The sequence below is a fragment of the Saccopteryx bilineata genome, chromosome 5, assembly GCF_036850765.1.
Source record: "Saccopteryx bilineata isolate mSacBil1 chromosome 5, mSacBil1_pri_phased_curated, whole genome shotgun sequence".
Classification (NCBI taxonomy): domain Eukaryota; kingdom Metazoa; phylum Chordata; class Mammalia; order Chiroptera; family Emballonuridae; genus Saccopteryx; species Saccopteryx bilineata.
Window position 1 is genome coordinate 196,363,750 of NC_089494.1, and position 18,091 is coordinate 196,381,840.

At 38.2% G+C, this 18,091-nt stretch overlaps 1 protein-coding gene across 5 annotated transcripts in view; it reads right to left on the reverse strand.

Moving 5' to 3' along the window:
• PTPN13 (protein tyrosine phosphatase non-receptor type 13) overlaps positions 1–18,091 on the reverse strand; it is a 243,238-nt gene that overhangs the window by 21,311 nt on the left and 203,836 nt on the right. For all 5 annotated transcript variants that reach the window (XM_066281165.1, XM_066281164.1, XM_066281168.1 and 2 more), the window contains 5 exons: positions 15,708–15,769; positions 13,450–13,543; positions 12,369–12,506; positions 12,190–12,278; positions 858–913 (listed from right to left, as the gene is read on the reverse strand). In XM_066281165.1, coding sequence (XP_066137262.1) covers positions 858–913; positions 12,190–12,278; positions 12,369–12,506; positions 13,450–13,543; positions 15,708–15,769 — 439 coding nt within the window. The remainder of the gene's footprint in view (positions 1–857; positions 914–12,189; positions 12,279–12,368; positions 12,507–13,449; positions 13,544–15,707; positions 15,770–18,091) is intronic.

Sequence of the window (18,091 nt, forward strand, 5' to 3'; positions counted from 1 at the left end):
CCTTCATGATTTCAGTGATTTAAAAAAATATATATATATATCCAAGAATTAGTAACATGCAAATAAAATTTGTATGTAACAGTGTTTCAAACGGCTACCTGGAAAGAGTACATTAATTCACCCTTACTCCTTCCTCCCCTTTCCCTGCCCTGAAGGGCAGAGCTGGTGTCTTTACAATGAACAGCAGCAGCCCCTGGTATCTGCTGCTCTTCTAAGTATAAAACTGCACAACATGTACCCGTGTCTAACTTTACACAGTGAAACTTCACTGTCAATTTGCTTTTCTAAGAAAAACGCAAATAGCTTCCTTTGGCTGTTTGGTTATCATCTAATATGAAGCAAAATTTATGTACATCCACTTTGTTGGCCAACAAAATATATAACTTTCCTTGAGCCATCATTTGGTATTACAAAAAAAATCTTACTAAAAATTGTTTTCAAAAAGAAAAATAATCAATGGAGTTTTACAATGTTCATTTTTCGGTTTTATTTTCTTATTTAAAAAAATTATAAAGTATAGAAAAACAGAAAAATAAGTTACCTATAATCCTACAGGAAGATATTCAATATCATTATTGACATATTTCCTTTTAGACCTTTTTCCCATTTTTTCCCATGCTTAAGAGAATACTGCTTTTTTGGAGCAATGCTATCACATGTCACTAGTACCTCCTCATAACAGTATTTTAAAAACATTCTTAATATTCAGCCATAGTTCCATAATTTATGTGACAATTCTCATTTTCTTGGAAAAAAAACAAATTAATTTTAAAACCAACATCTAAAAGGAAATCTTCAGAGTACTTCTAAAAAAAGAATGGAATTTTTATAAATACTTAAAAAAATTATTTTCTTACCTTTCACTTTTTACTTTTTCTAAACAATATTCTTCACAGCCATTCATTTTGGTAGACTACAATAAAGAGAGATCAAAATCATATTAGCCAATTGTAAAAAACAAACAATCTCATAATGTTCAAATTTTTCCTGTTAATTACATCCTCTATGCGCTGTTACTGTTCACACTACCAAGTCTCTCATATGACATTCAATTACTGAGAGCTGCATATTCGGCATATTTTAACACTACTTCATTTTTAAAATCTGAAAAATGGGCTACCCAGAAAAATTTTGGTAATTTCCAATGTGTTAAATTGTTCTGTCCTTTTATTATTAAAGTGAGGGGGTCTCTCCATAGGGAACAGGGAATTGGTTCATACTATAATTGAGTAAGGTGTCTCAGACCCAATTACTGCAGGAGCAGTTTGATACAATTGGAAGGAGATATTAAGTTGCCTTCTTACATGGATAATAAATTTTACATTTCAGTCTTTATCAGGACAAATTATCTTAACAAATGGGAAATTCCTTGCAATTCAAGACCTGAATTATCTGGTCCTTGTCTACTGCTACCATTCACCTGGTTGTATTCTCCCCTTCACTCACTAGGCTCAAACCCACAGGTCTTTCTTTTAGTTCTTCAAAATCACTCATGTCTTTTCACCACAAAGCTTTTCTTATAAAAGGTACTTTTTCTTCATTCAACATGTCTTTTCCTTCTGAGACTGTTCCCTAAGCACTAAAGTAGGTTTTCTTGGGCTCTCTTTTGTAGCACTTGCAACAAAACAAAACTCCATAGACCTTATCACAACTTGTCATTGCATGTTTATTAGTGTATTTAGTTGTTCATTGTCTTTTCTTCTCCAATAAGACTATAAGCTCACCTGACCAGCGATGGGACAGTGGATAGAGCATCAGCCTGGGACGCAGAAGACCCAGATTCGAAACCCTGAGGGTGAGTGCAGGCTCACCAGTTTGAGCATAGGATTGCTGGCTTGAGCGTGGGATCGTGAACAGGACCCCATGGTTGCTGGCTTGAGCCCAGAGGTCACTGGCTTGAGTCCAGGGTCATGGGCTTGAGCAAGGGGTCACTGCTCTGCTGTAGCCCCCGAGTGAAGGCACATATGAGAAAGCAATCAATGAACAACTAAGGTGCCGCAACAAAGAATTGATGCTTCTCATCTCTCTCCCTTCCTGTCTGTCTTTCCCTGTCTCTCCCACTAAAACCAAACCAAAGCAAACGACTGTAAAGCTCCAGTAGAGCAGGAATCACATCTGTTTACAACTGCATGCCCATACATGCTATGTCTGAGCCATAGAAGGTTGTCTCACTTAGTTAATAAAAATATAAAAAACATTTAATAAGATCTTTTAGTTATACACTTTGTAGAATTAAAAATTGTCTATAATTAAGCTATTCTTTTTTTAAAATAATTTAATTTTTTTAATGGGGTGACATCAATAAATCAGGATACATATATTCAAAGATAACATGTCCAGATTATCTTGTCGTTCAATTATGTTGCATACCCATCACCCAAAGTCAGATTGTCCTCTGTCACCTTCTATCTAGTTTTCTTTGTGCCCCTCCCCCTCTCCCTCCCCCTCTCCCCCCGTAACCACCACACTCTTATCAATGTCTCTTAGTCTCATTTTTATCAATTTCCATTTACTTGAGGGAAATGCAGAACTTGTAAGAAAAAAAGGTTTTTATCCACTGAACAACTAAAAGAACCTTCTTAGACCTTATATTTTTAGAAGTTGATAATTTTTGCCTGGGTTAAAATTTTTTTCCCAAGTAATTTAAATTTCTGATTCTCCATCAAAATCCTGGTTTAAGAATCTACTGTGTGCAATAATTTTGAAAAGTATAAAGCCTTTTATAAGAGTCAAGTGCTGTTGTTAAGATTAAAGTGGTGAGAAAAAGCCTAACTGGAAAAATACTAGTGATGTGTGTATTAAGCAATTTCCCACTATTTTTGCGAAGTTCACCCTATATAAGAGGTAGGACTGGGTTAAGGAGAGTGACCTTCAGTTTGTCTTCTTATTATGGATTATACGTTCTTTGGAAGGGGAGGCGGTTATGTATTGCTTCAGGAAAAGATTAAAGATTTTTATCATGGCCAGCCAATTTGAAGGTTACTTTGTAATCCTACTGCTCAGAGAATCCAGATCCAGCAACTTGAAGTAGAAGAGATCTCTCCCAGATCCAGAACCAGCTACATAATTTACAGTGCTCAGTGTCAAATGAAATTATGGTATCTTGAGAAAAATTATCACGAATTTCAAGATGGTGATGGCACAGCGTTATTTTAAAAATAAGCATGAAGCTCTTCTGAGCACAGGGCTCTGTGCGATGGTACTGGTTGAAACCCATAAAGTCAGCCTTACTTGGATCTTATAGTCAAGCATGATTACCTTGTAGGTGATGGGAAGTCAGTGAAAATTATGTATTGTTTTCTGATTAAAAAATTAAAAAAAATTTTTTTTTTAGAATAACTAGAATTCTGTGGCCAGGTAGCTCTGTTGGTTAGAGCGTTGTCCTGATATTCCAAACTTGCAGGTTTGATCCCTGGGGTCAGGGCACACACAAGAATCAACCAATGAATGCATAAATAAGTGAAACAACAAATTGATGTTTCTCTGTAATAAAAAAAAATATGGGATGCTCTTTACCAAATTATCTCACCTAGTAAATGTTTTTGTTTTTTTTTTTTGTTTTTTTTTTTGAGAGAGAGACAGACAGGAAGGGAGAGAGATGAGAAGCACCAACTCCTAGGGTGTCACTTGAGTTGTTCATTGATTGCTTTCTCATATGTGCCTTTAAAAAAAAAATTTTATTTATTGATCTTTTAGAGAGAGAGAGGAATGAGAGAGAGAGACAGAGAGAGAGAGAAGGGGGAGGAGCAGGAAGCATCAACTCCCATATTTGCCTTGACCAGGCAAGCCCAAGGTTTCGAACCGGCGACCTCAGTGTTCCAGGTCAACGGTTTATCCCACTGCGCCACCACAGGTCAGGCTCATATGTGCCTTGACCAGGGGGTAGTGCTCAAGCCAGTGACCCTGGGGTCACATGCCAGGTCTATACTCTATCCACTGTGCCACCACAGGTCAGCCATTACCTATCAAATATTGTTAAAATGTTAATTATCTAAGAAGTTTTAATAACTATACCCACCTACTCCTGTATAGTCCCTAATATTCCTCAATTTTTTATAACCCTCTCTGTACTCGATATAAATATTTATTGGGACATGTTTTTAGTATAGTGTGTGTGTGTGTATTTTATTTTGCAAGAGAGAAAGAGAGAGAGAGAGACAGAGAGGGGGGGAGGGAGAGGGAGAGGGAGAGGTTAGAGATAGAAAGGAAAGGAGAGAGGTGAGAAGCATCAACTTGTAGCTGTGCCAACCTTAGTTGCTCATTGATTGCTTTCTCATATGTGCCTTGACTGGGTGGATCCAGCCGAGCCACTGAGCTCTTGCTCAAGCCAGCAACATTGAACTTCAAGCCAACAACCTTTGGGCTCAAGCTAGCAACTATGAAGTCATGTCTATGATTCCAGCTGAAGCTGGCAACCCAACAGTTTCAAATCTGGGTTCTCAGCATCCCAGGCCAATGCTATATCCACTGTGCCACTGCCTATCAGGCCACTGTAGTTTTTTGTTTTAAATTACATTCACTTATTTTACATCTCCTGTAGGAATATGCTATGAAAATATGCAGTTAAGAAACAATTAAAAGCAGGGAGGTGCCTTAGGGCAAAGGCCCTGAACTGACAAGAGTCCAGGGTCTTTCTGACCTGATGCTGGAAATAGCAAAACAGCAGGGTAAGATTCAGTAACAAGAAATGTTTAGGCTCTCAGAACAGAGGTTAGAAGTCAGCATGTTTCTTGTCCTTTATTTCACCCCATGAAAACTTTTGCTGTCTACTTCTTTGAGTTACTTGTTCTGGCTAATAAATATCTGAGTAAGGCTGGGTACCGGGCTTCCGTCCTCCAGTCTGCTGACAGGGGCTGTTGCCTCCCCTCGGCCCCTCGAAGCACATCACCTGGTCCCCGGCTAGTTTGTTGTCATCGTGACTATCTCCCAGATTGATTACTAGACTGTACAGCAAATTAGGACAGAAACCCTGACATCCGTTCTTACCTAATTCCCAGCATACTCAGAGTTAAACCAGTTCAGCAAGAGCTAAGTGAATAGTTTTGAAACCTTAGATAATTTACAACAATGTATATAAATGACTCATATTCATCCTTTCATTCATAAATAAGACACATAAATAAGATATTGGGCTGAAGTACTTCAGTAAGAGGTGGTCAATGTTGAAACAATGTCAGTAGAATGACAAATTCAATGACTGTGCACTAGTAAATGCCAGATAATAGATATATTTTTAATGACTTTTCTATACACTTTATAATACCAATGTTTAGCAGCTTAACTTCTGGCACATGATAGACTTTGAGGGTTGTAGAATATACTGTTAAGAACCAACTCACTATATATCCTACAATTCATTTAGGGTAATTCCTAAGTGGTGCACTTACAAAAATCTGAATATTTTCAGAAGTTCTAAGAACTTTCAAAACTACTCAAATGCAGGCAATATTCTAGAAATAGAGGATGAAACTGAAAACTTTTCCAGAATACTGGCTCAGTCTTCTTTACAGCTATGAACATTAAGTCATATTTGTCTCTTTAGAATTTGCCTCCTTATAAAAATAATTTCCATAGTGATTTTAACAGAGTTTCATCTAATGAAACCTTTTCATGAATTATCTCAGTACTTTGTTTCTTCCTTTCCTGAGTTTATTTCCTTCGTTTGCTTATCATTATTTAAAATCTCTTCTAAAGCAGAAGTCCTATCTGTGCAAATTCTAATTTATTTTTAAGGATGGACTGGCCCTAAATATTAGGTTTTAAACATTTTGAGTTCTCAAAGTAAAAAACTGGCATATCTCTCTGTACTTTGGTAGCACAATTTATATAATGTTTCCAAACAACTGGTAGGAACATTCTCCTTCTATAAAACTTAGTTTTTAGATTGGTCCTGGATAGTTCTACACCCAGTTCTTCTATGTGAACTTTAGAATCATTTTAACAAGCTACCCTGGCCTCTAATGTAAAAAAAAAAAAAAAAATATATATATATATATATAAATATATATATATATATAAAATAATGGGACCATATTTAACTTATGGTTGAAAGCAGAGAGAATTTAAATTTTGGGTTTTTCTATCAAAGAACAAGAACTATTGATACTTTTCTTTAATCTTCTTTTTAAGAAAGAGGCAGGGAGAGAGAGACAGGAACCTAGAGCTGCCCTTGTGCCCTGACTAGGAATTGAACTGGCAACTTTTGTGCTCTGGAACAAGGCTCCAACCAATCGAGCTATTCGATCAGAGCATCTTTAATATTTAATACTTCTTTTCTGCTCCTTTTGAAGTTTTAAAGTTTTCCTAATACACGTCATGTACATTTTTGAATTTTTGCCTAGAGCTTTTTATTTGTTTTATAATTTATTGTGAAATACAAAAAAAATTTTTTAAGATTTTATTTATTGATTTAACAGAGAGAAGAGAGAGGAGGTGAGGAGTGAGAAGTATCAACTCATAATTGCTTCACTTTAGTTGTTCATTGCTTACTTGTGTGTCTTGACTGGGCAAGACCAGGGTTATCAAAACAGTGACCTCAGCGTCCTAGGTTGATGCTCTATCCACTGCACCACCATAGGCCAGGCATGACATTTTATTTAATTATATTTTATAGTTGAAAAACTTTGTTAAGGACTGAACTGTGTCCCCCCAAAATCCATTGGCCCTAGACCTAACCTCCAATGTGGCTATGTTTAGAGATAGTGCCTTTACAGAGGTAATTAAAGCTAAATGAGGTCAAATGGATGGTGCTCTAATCCAAAGGGACAGATTTTTTATGAGAAAAGGAAGAGACACCAGAAGCGCACAAAGGCCATGTGAAGTGACAGTGAGAAGGAGGCCATTTACAAGCCAATGAGAGAGCTCTCACAAGAAACCAACCCTGCTGGCACCTTGATCTTGTGTTTCTAGCCTCCAGAACTGTGAGAAAATAAATTTGTTTTTTAAGCCACCCAGTTTATAGTATTTTGTTATACAGCCCAAGCAAAGTAATATAGTCTTCAAACTCTAATGCCTGCAGGAATCAGACAAATAATATAAACCTTTGAAATGACAGTGTGTGGTCATGAGCAGGATTGGAAAATAGAAAATGGTGGTGTCTGTGGAGAAACAGTCATAGCATATAAGTAATTTATTTATTATTTTTTAGGGAGAGGAGAAGTGAGAAAGGGAGGGAGGGGAGGAGAGAGAGAGAGAAACAATGCTTTGTTGTTCTACCTTATTTATGCATCCATTGGTTGATTCTTTTTTTTTTTTTTTTGTATTTTTCTGAAGCTGGAAACGGGGAGAGACAGTCAGACAGACTCCCGCATGCGCCCGATCAGGATCCACCCGGCACGCCCACCAGGGGGCGATGCTCTGCCCACCAAGGGGCGATGCTCTGCCCCTCCGGGACCAGAGCCACTCTAGCGCCTGGGGCAGAGGCCAAGGAGCCATCCCCAGCACCCGGGCCATCTTTGCTCCAATGGAGCCTCGCTGCGGGAGGGGAAGAGAGAGACAGAGAGGAAGGAGAGGGGGAGGAGTGGAGAAAGAGATGGGTGCTTCTCCTGTGTGCCCTGGCCGGGAATCGAACCCAGGACTTCTGCATGCCAGGCTGATGCTCTACCACTGAGCCAACTGGCCAGGGCCCATTGGTTGATTCTTATATGTGCCCTGACTGAGGATTGAGCCTGCATCCTTGGTATATCAAGACAATGTTCTTAACCAGCTGAGTTACCTGGCCAGAGCCAATAAAAATTATTTAAATTAAGGTTACAGTATAAATAAAAATTCTTGTTGCAGTGTTGTTTATAATAAATATGAAATGTAAGATCCATTAAGAGCCAGTTAATAAATAAAGGTGTACCTGTGTAACAGAATACTGGGACAGCATTAGAAACTATATGGCAGATTTTTAGCTACTCATGTGGAGGAGGAGAATAATTATAAAATGAGAACGAAATTTAAAACCATGAATTATAATTTATATTAAAAAATTATATATGTATATAAATGTTTTTCATATGCATAACGAAAAGGTAAAAACCAAAATTTTAACGCTATCTCAAGATGAGGATTGATTTGTAAAAGAAAAAAAATGCACTTTTAGATGATTCTATTTGAAATAGTTTTTACAATGATGTAATATTTTCATACTAAAATAAAATACAACTTGAATAAACTCTTCTGGACCTGTGGTGGCGCAGTGGATAAAGCGTCGACCTGGAAATGCTGAGGTCGCCGGTTCAAAACCCTGGGCTTGCCTGGTCAAGGCACATGTGGGAGTTGATGCTTCCAGCTCCTTCCCCCACCCTGTCTCTCCTCTCTCTCTCTGTCTCTCTCTCTCTCCTCTCTAAAAATGAATAAACTTAAAAAAAAAACTTAAAATAAGCATGGGTTACTTCCATATTTGTAGAAATAAAAGTGATCTTTAAAAAAAAAAGAATAAACTCTTCTGTTATAAACTCTTTTGTAGTGCATGATAAATGAGAATCTATAATATGCTGAAAAGAACTTTTTTTTTTTTTAAAGAAAAGACATTGGATACATTTGGAAATGGAGATTAAAGATTTTTATTTGTTCTTAGTTAAAAGAGCCTTCAGTACATACATTTTAAGGGACACTTATTTTTTAATTTTTTAAAGATTTTATTTATTGAGTTTACAGAGGGGACTGGGGCAGGGAGTGAGAAATATCAACTCATAGTTGCTTCACCCTAGTTCAGTGGTTCTCAAAGTGTGCGCCCTATTAAGATTTCCAGGTGCGCCCTATGGTATTCCAGAGCAATATGTTCCTGTTTGGGATCATAAAAACAACAGGGTTTTTGGAGTTTAGATTTTTGGGGGACAGAGGTGTGGGGAATTGGCTGTGAGCTGACAGTCTGCCCAACCCCCCACCTCACTTGCCTGATTAGTTTGCAAAAGGCCGTTAAGCTGTGGTGCTGGTACCCCCTGTTTCCAGGAAAGACTGGAAGCAAGTTTCTTCTATCCTTTGGTGAAAAGATAAGATGATATGTATGGTGGGGGTTTTCTGCACTTGGTAAAATTTGTGGGTTGCTTTGGAAGCATGATCAAAGATCTCATTGATTTGCTAATGGACCACTTTGCTCTATAAATAAAGCATAATGCAGTTTTTGGCCATGCTTTGATCTTGCCAGCAGCAATTACAGGGACCTCTTGACTCTGTATTTTCTTTTTTTTTTTTTTACAGGGACGGAGAGAAAGTCAGAGAGAGGGATAGACAGGGACAGACAGACAGGAATGGAGAGAGATGAGAAGTATCAATCATCAGTTTTTTGTTGCAACACCTTAGTTGTTCACTGATTGATTTCTCATATGTGCCTTGACCGCGGCCCTTCAGCAGACCGAGTAACCCCTTGCTGGAGCCAGCGACCTTAGGTCCAAGTTGGTGAGCGTTTTTTTTGGCTCACGCCAGATGAGCCTGTGCTCAAGCTAGAGACCTTGGGGTCTTGAACCTGGGTCCCCCGCATCCTAGTCTGATGCTCTATCCACCGCGCCGCCGCCTGGTCAGGTCTGACCCTATAATTTCTTAATTCCTCATATTTTCTTAATTCCGCACCGTTCCCACGTGGGACCTGGAATTACTAGCTGCACTGGTTTGCAGCATGTGCCCAGATATAAAAATAAATATAGTTACTCTATTATACTATTTCATTATGGAAATACCTCTCTTTTTTTAAAATTTATTTTATTTTGTTTATTCATTTTTAGAGAGGAGAGAGAGGAGAGAGAGAGAAGGGGGAGGAGCTGGAAGTATCAACTCCCATATGTGCCTTGACCAGGCAAGCCCAGGGTTTTGAACCGGCGAACTCAGCATTTCCAGGTCGACGCTTTATCCACTGCACCACCACAGGTCAGGCAATACCTCTTTTTTGTTAACACATCATTATTATATTTATTATTAAAACATCATTATATTAGTTTTAGATAAATACACCCAAATAAAATGGATAGATTTCTCAAAAAGAAGCGTGATATTAAAAAATCTGATTCTGGAAGTGAGCAAAAGTTAAGTGTAAATAAAATAGGACTTGAAGGCTGACAGGCAGAATTTAATTTATAGCATTTTCCATCACTTAACACTGAGCAATACAATTGGATTAGAAACCCATTCATGGAAGCTTCAAGTGATTTTGGTTTAACATTCACAGAAGAAGAACTGGCAGCTATATATATATCCACTGACCATGACTGATGATTAAACATAAGGAATTGTCTCTTGAAGCCTTTTGGATTTCTATAAAAGGATATGTGGCAATATCTAGAAAAGCTTTGAACATTTTATTACAATTTTCAACATCCTATTTATGTGAATTAGGATTTTCTACCCTCAACACAATTAAGAGTAAGACGAGAGGAACTCTTCAATGTATTGATGAGGAAATGAAAGTTTGCCTTTTAAATATATGCCCAAACATCGAAGAAATTGCTAGGACACATCAGGCTCATGTTTCTCATAAACACAAGAATGAAAAAACTTAACACATTTGCACTGGGACCTGCTGAATTTACTAAATCTTACTAAGAATGTATCTATAGATATAAAAAGATAACTTTTTTGTCATATTTTTATTTTTTTAACCTCTTTTTTATGAATTCTAAAAAGCATAACTCAAAAAATATAACATAAAAATGTTTTTTTAATGTCAGAATAAATTTAATTTTGTTGTATTTATTTTGTTTAATTATCATAATAGCACACTTGGACTTTATATATTTTTTCTTTAATATTTGACTTAATTATTATAACATATTTCTCCGAAATTTGTATATAGTGCACCTATAATTATCTGTAGGATTTTAAATGTGCTCCGACTTCAGAAAGTTTGAGAACCACTGCCCTAGTTGTTCACTGTTTGTCATATGTGCCTTGACCAGGCAAGCCCAGGGTTTCAAACTAGAGACTTCAGCGTTCCAGGTCAACAGTTTATCCACTGCCCTACCACAGGGCAGGCAGGTACACCTTTAATACACCACCACAGTATGATACATTTTGAGATAGCCAATATTTGTGTAATTCTTTTTTTTCAGATTAAGAAATACACATTCAACACTTCCTAGTATTTACACACTTTATAAATGTTTAATGAACTTAATCATGTGTGTATAAGATTATGTATGGGTATATGCATGGAACTATTATAAAAATCCAAACTAGCTTAGTTTCAACAATTTTGAAGATGTCTGCTGGGAAGAGCAAGACGAAGAGAGAAATTATTCTAGACTATTGAGCAAAATCAGATTCTTAACAAATAGTGTATTACTTAGTTTGAGCAGCTTGATATATACTTTATCTATTTCATGTTTTTTCTTAGATCAATGTCTCAGAAAATCTGAAGTCTTAAAGTCTTAGGTAAGAATTTGAAAAGGCTATCATTATGTTTTTGAAAACTACTAATATTTTTCTTTCTTTCCTACCTCTTTTTTTGATTTGAAGAAACTTGAGTAATCATTTTTTCACTGGGACAGGATAACATTTAAATGTAAACATTACATTTTCACCCTAAATGTAATGTTTCAGTAAAACAGACAATAATCTCAGATGGTGTCAACTTCTTTTTTTTAATTTTTTGGTGAATTTTTATAATATATATTGAGCACTAATTCTTATACAGCTTATTCTTACCAGTTTGGATCCAACTATTTCAATGTACTATGAACCAGTCAGCTGTCCAAGTCTTTTTAAACAAGTCTCAACTGAAATCTCAAAGCAATTGTAGCAAAGACCATGAAATAATTGGAAGAATTAGATGTTTTCTTGATAATTAAGACCAAGGATCTTTGAGGGGCAGAAAGGAGTATTCAAAGATAAAAGTCAAGGTTTCTCCCTAGGTTAGGTATTAACTGGAATGGGATGCTGGAATTCTCAACTTTTATTTGATGTAAAAATGATGACATTAAAAATAAATCATGTTTTTATTTTTTGACACCTTTTTTCTTGAATGGAAATCTTCACCAAAAGAAGTTAAAAGATTTAAAGGCAAGTTCTTTCTCCAAAATGAGTAAATGACAGTTCTCATTCTTACTGTGGTTACTACACAGCCCTCAGGATATTATCTTTACCTCATGTCTAAAAGGGAAGTTGGGAAAAAGGAAGAGGGAAGGCCTCAGCAGAGAAAGCAAGTTTTAAAGCGAAGAGAGACATAATTCTAACAAGATGCATCATCATAGGGTGTTTAAGTATCATCCTTACCTCTGTAAAATCTTCAGGTAAAGGTGATCCGTCACAGTCTGTATCTTCTGCTCTCTCTTCAGATAACTTCCCATTGGTTTTCAATGCACCTGAGAAAAAGAGGTCAAGGAGTTAAAATGCTCCCTAGAGGCCTTCCTGTTCTCCTTCGTGTACCAGCTGATTTCTTCTGGCTCATCTACCTGGAACACGGGCACCTTCTGTCACATTGTTTTGATTTAAAAGATTCTGGGCTTCCTCGTCCACAACATCCAGCAGAGACTGGATAACTTCTGCTTCTTGAGGGTCATCATAAATATCATCTTCTTGTTCATCAGATTCTTGAAAAACAATAATTTACACAGGGTTTTACTTTAACAATATTGATGTAAGAAAAAGACAATGTTTCAAGTAGAATATACCAGGTACTTCAGATTTTAAGCATCTACTTTGAAAGGCAGGCAAAGCTAGACAAGAAGTGTACACTAATAGGGGCCCAAATCATTTTTAGTTCTAGAACTACTCTGACTGCCACGACAAAAGACCACACAAATGAATTTAAAAAGAACAAAGCAAAATCAATGTCTGTGACAAACCTTCTTATGAGATGTGAATAATGCTTATTTTCCTAAATTAATCCCAAATTAATGAAAGAAACTCAAACAAAATTATGTCACAAAGATTAATGATACGATAGAGCAGCACAAATGTCCCCAAGAAAAAAATTTCTAAATTAGGTAGCCTGTAAACGGCTCCTTCAGAGAATACAAGAAACACAATCAAACAAAACAGCTATCTTTGGAAGTGAGTGCAATCTGGCTTGACATCTGTACCCCATGGATGGCCAGGGTTGATTCAGTTGATCTAGCTGGCCAGGTGGGTGTCTTCTTCTTCCCCCATCGCTCCATGTTTATCCCTCCCGAAGCTGTGCAATGGGTCAAAGAGGACACCCTTCCCCGATAGAGGACAGGACTGTTCTTCAGTCAAGGGTATACGAGTAGCTACGCTCCCCTGCTAGAACTTCCAAACAAGCTCTGAAAATAGCTATCTTTTCAATCATTTAAAAATAGTTTTAATTTTAGAGATGAGAAGGAATCCTGGACATATGCACATTAATGCAGCTAATAATTAATTTCACATTGTTCTTTTGTTTCTTTGAACAACAATCTCTCCTTTTAAGACCAACTATGGGAACATGTTAGGCAAATAAGAGAGGATATCTAATATTGCTACCTGAATTATTAGGGCATTTAGAGAAACTGGATGACTGATTGGGAAAACTACCTTTGGATAGAATCAAATTTGCTGATCCCTTCATCTGATAAGTAGAGCATTTTCCTTCAGGGTACAAAACTTCAATTATTCCTTCTCCATTAACCTAAAGTATAAAACCAAAACAAATAATTAGGTAGCTATCTTATGAAGTTCCAGTGTTAGGGAGGTACTGTACACTGTCTCTCAATGTTCCCCTCCTTTTTCAGTACAAAATCCATTTTATATCTCCCCCCCATCTTAGAAGTGTTTCTAGAAAATACTAATGCAATAAAATATGCAAAAGAGGATGAAACTTTCCATCATCAAACATGTCTGGAAACTCTCGATAAAACATTAAATCAATGTTTTTATTTTAAAAATTCTCACAAAGCTTACTAATATAAAATCTGAGTTGCTAAAAGAGAAATCTATTACATAGTATTTCCTAAACTTATTTGACTACAGAAGTCTTTTTGAGGCATCTTTTATGGGACTTGTCTTCCAAAGAACTTTTTAGAAAAGTTTAATAGGACTACTAAACTTAGAAGTCAAGGGAAAAGGAGGGAGAAATCAATCTTTTAAGTATTTGTGAAGTCATTACATGAACATACACTCCAATTTAGTGACCTGATCTACTGTTCGATACAAAGATTTTCAAATCTAATTTAAATCTCATTTAAATTTAAGAAAAATAACAATGGATCATAACTATAAAGTAAACAGAAACTCTATCTATCTCCTTTCAACAACATGCTGATATTTAAAAAGAAAATAAGCACTGTACTGGATGACTAATACTCAAAATACCAAACATTCAAAATCGAAGGACTTGTGAATAAACAGAACAATGAGTGTTGCTATATCTCAATCCACAATCATACAAATACCAAGAAATTTTTATTATTTTGTTCCAATCACTTATGCCCACTAATTCTTCTGCAATATCTTTTCAGGCCTTGCAAACCATGTCACAAGTTTGAAATAATCACAGTCACATGAAAGGTACAGAATTTTGGGCTTCTGGCCAATAAATTCATTTTCTCCTCCTTCATTCAGTCCAGTCCATGTCCAGAAATTTTGAGATGATAAGATTTTCAGATTACAAAGGGGCATAATTCTTAAACTCTGGATTTTACATGGAAAGACACTGAGATAGTGAAGTTCAGAAAAGACTATATAGAATGTGTGCGGGATTAAACAATCTAAGAAAATGAAGATCCAGCTGTGATTATTTTAGAATGTAATTTCACGCCAAAATAAAATTATTAAACAAAATGTTGTTGGCCAAACAAATGGGCATACAGGGCTAATGAAAGAAAGAAAGAGCCCAGAGTGGAATTTAGTTAGGTGATAAAATAGTTTTGTTACATCACCAGCAACTTTCTTTGTGCTCTTATTAAATGATTTAGGCTTTCATTTTGTTATTGGCAAAGCATTTTCCATGTCTTTCAAAAAGCAGGTAAGCCTGTCTTTTGCCACTACCGGTTTTCTCATTAGCAGCAGAGATTCGTCATTTGAGAGTCACTGCTAGTCAACATTAATGTAAAGGACAAATTTCACTCTTAAAAATATTCTTCTCTTTCAGGCATCAAAGGCAACCAAAAGAATTGTACACATTAGTTAAAAAATCCCAGTAATTTAAGCTTATTTAGAAGACAACTATGTGCCCTGGCCGGTTGGCTCAGCGGTAGAGCGTCGGCCTAGCGTGCGGAGGACCCGGGTTCGATTCCCGGCCAGGGCACACAGGAGAAGCGCCCATTTGCTTCTCCACCCCTCCGCCACGCTTTCCTCTCTGTCTCTCTCTTCCCCTCTCGCAGCCAAGGCTCCATTGGAGCAAAGATGGCCCGGGCACTGGGGATGGCTCTGTGGCCTCTGCCTCAGGCGCTAGAGTGGCTCTGGTCACAACATGGCGACGCCCAGGATGGGCAGAGCATCGCCCCATGGTGGGCGTGCCGGGTGGATCCCGGTCGGGCGCATGCGGGAGTCTGTCTGACTGTCTCTCCCCGTTTCCAGCTTCAGAAAAATGAAAAAAAAAAAAAAAAAAATTAAAAAAAAGAAAAAAAAAAAGAAGACAACTATGTGCCAAATGAAGGTTTGCGTTACTTGTGCGGGGGCTTGACAACGTGAACTTGACTTAACGAGATTATTTCACTCAAGTATATTCCTATTATCTAAATCTTTCTAAAAAAGGAAAATATTTAAACGTGAAATCAGTTTGGTTCAAGAAACAGATAATCTGTTTCTTTAGATAAGGAAGTAGGACATAAAGAAGGCAGCCCTCAACTTACCTTGGAGAATGAGTTATTAGGAGTGAGGGCAGGCTTCCCACATGGCTCCAAAGTGAGATGACCTCAAAGGAACAACAGAGAAAATAAGGAATGAGCCAGTCAGTACCACAGGAGGATCATCAACATGGTGAAAGAAAACCCCCATATCTGTACGTGCTCTTATTTTCATCAGCACATTGAAGAGGTCATGTCATAAAGTGATTTAAAACAAACTAGATGGAATCGAATATCAGAATAGGAAAAAGCCAGTTTCTGAAAAGATAACAGTTTGCATAAAAACTCAGTTCAGGCTCAATGAATATGAGCCTGAATATGTCAGGTATTGAATATGAATTATCCCAGCCAACTGGGAGAGAGATCACAGGCAATGAACTCGATTCACTTGACTATTTAAGAAGATATAGCAAGCTTTTGGGCCATCAATTTAACAAAGTAAAATAAGTTTTGGATGTAAGTGGGCAGGACTTTTAATATATGTTTAAACCAAATGTTAATTTAAACTCTTAGTTGTCAGTATAAAAATTCGATACATATATGAAAATAAGATGATAGTCTCTTACTGTTAAAGTTATATTTAAAATCAACTTGATTCATTAAATTATATTTCCAAGAGATTTTGAAAGATATGGTAGAGTTTGTAAAAGTTAAGAAGAAAAAAGAAAGAAATACAGGTAAGTGTATTCAAAGGCTTCTTCTTTTTTTTTTTTTAAAGATTTTATTTATTCATTTTAGAGAAGGGAGAGAGGGGGGGAGAGAGAAGGGAGAGGAGCAGGAAGTATCAACTCCCATATGTGCCTTGACTGGGCAAGCCCAGGGTTTCGAACGGGCGACCTCAGTGTTCCAGGTCGACGCTTTATCCACTGCACCACCACAGGTCAGGCCTCAAAGGCTTCTAATTAAGAATGACCTAAGAGAGTAATGGCGGAGTAGGAAGCGATACCGACAAATCTCCCCCAAAACTCAACAAGATCTTCAACCAGAAACAGAAAAACCTATACTTGGAGCTTCCAGATTCTTCGCAATACACCCAAAGGTATGATTGAGTGAAAAATTGGCTAAATATATAACCAAACCCCGAAGGAAATAGGGAGTAAGAAATGCTCCGCCTTCCTCACTAACCTAAACAGGGCGGCTTTCTCTGGTAACTGTGAATATAGAAACTGAGGCGGGCAAAGGGGGTGAATAGATCCAGGCCGCCGCAGCAAAAACGGCCGAACCAGGCTGTGGCTCAGAGATCCAAGCCGAGGAAAATCTGATCCTGTGGCAACCTGGGCAATACAAGCTAACACTCGCGCCAAACCCAAACAAAGAAAGACAAGCGGAGCGGCCATTTTACCCGGTCTCCTGGTCGGTGCGCAGTTAGTGGGAGAGAGATTTCTTCCTAAGCCGCGGAAGTGGGTGCCCGTGTTGCCCCACGGAGAGGCAGGGTCAGAGGCCTTTCTGTGGGCTGAGGGCAGAGTCTCTGGGCAGCCCCAGCGCCCTGGGAAAGCCACGCACGGGAGGGAGTGAGAACTAATCCCAACGGTGGAGATTTTCCGTGCTGGAGGCTGTTTCACTCAGAGGGAACCGCGGCGGGCCTCATATCCTGGTTTGCGCGCGCAGATAAGGAGTGAGCGATTCCTCCGAGTGCCTCGGCAGTGCGCGCCCGTGTTATCGCACAGAGGGGCAGAGTCAGGGGCCTTTGTGTGGGCCAAAGCGGAATCTCGGGCCGCCCCAGCGCCTTGCAAAAGCCGCACACGGGGACGGAGCAAGACTCAATTCCAACGCTGCAACTTTTCCCTGCGGTTGGGGGTTTCACTCAGAGCGTGAGACTGCTGACCGGATATCCTGGTTGCAGACAGTGAGTGAGAGTTTCCTCCAAGCGCCCCGGAGTGGGCGCCCGCTTGTGTTACCGGATAGAGTGGCAGAGCCAGAGGTCTTCGAGTGGGCGGAAAGCCGCCTGATTATGCTAGCAGCTCTGACTGACTGAGCCTTACCCAGAGCCCTGTGCTGAGTGGAAATAGAGTGGGGAGTTGCCAGCAATTTGAGCCTCTTACTATCCAGGCAGAGGCAGCAGCAACCCCATACCTGGACTATCAGGCTACTAATTGAGGAAGGAAAGACTAGGAGAAAGGCTCCAGGAACACGGACTCTCTCACTGTCGGAGCCTATAAATGCTAATGAGCCTCGACTCCCAACGAGAATAAAGCACAATACATGACATTGCCATAGAGACTTATCAACTGCAAACCTCTACCTGAGCGTGCCAAAGGGGCAGAACCCAGGGTACAGAGTCACCGACCAGGAAGAGGGAGAGAAAAGAAAAAGCAAGAAGATAACCTCTCAAAATCAAGAATAATCTGCAGACTTTATAACCTATCCCATTTTATTATATTTGTTCGTTT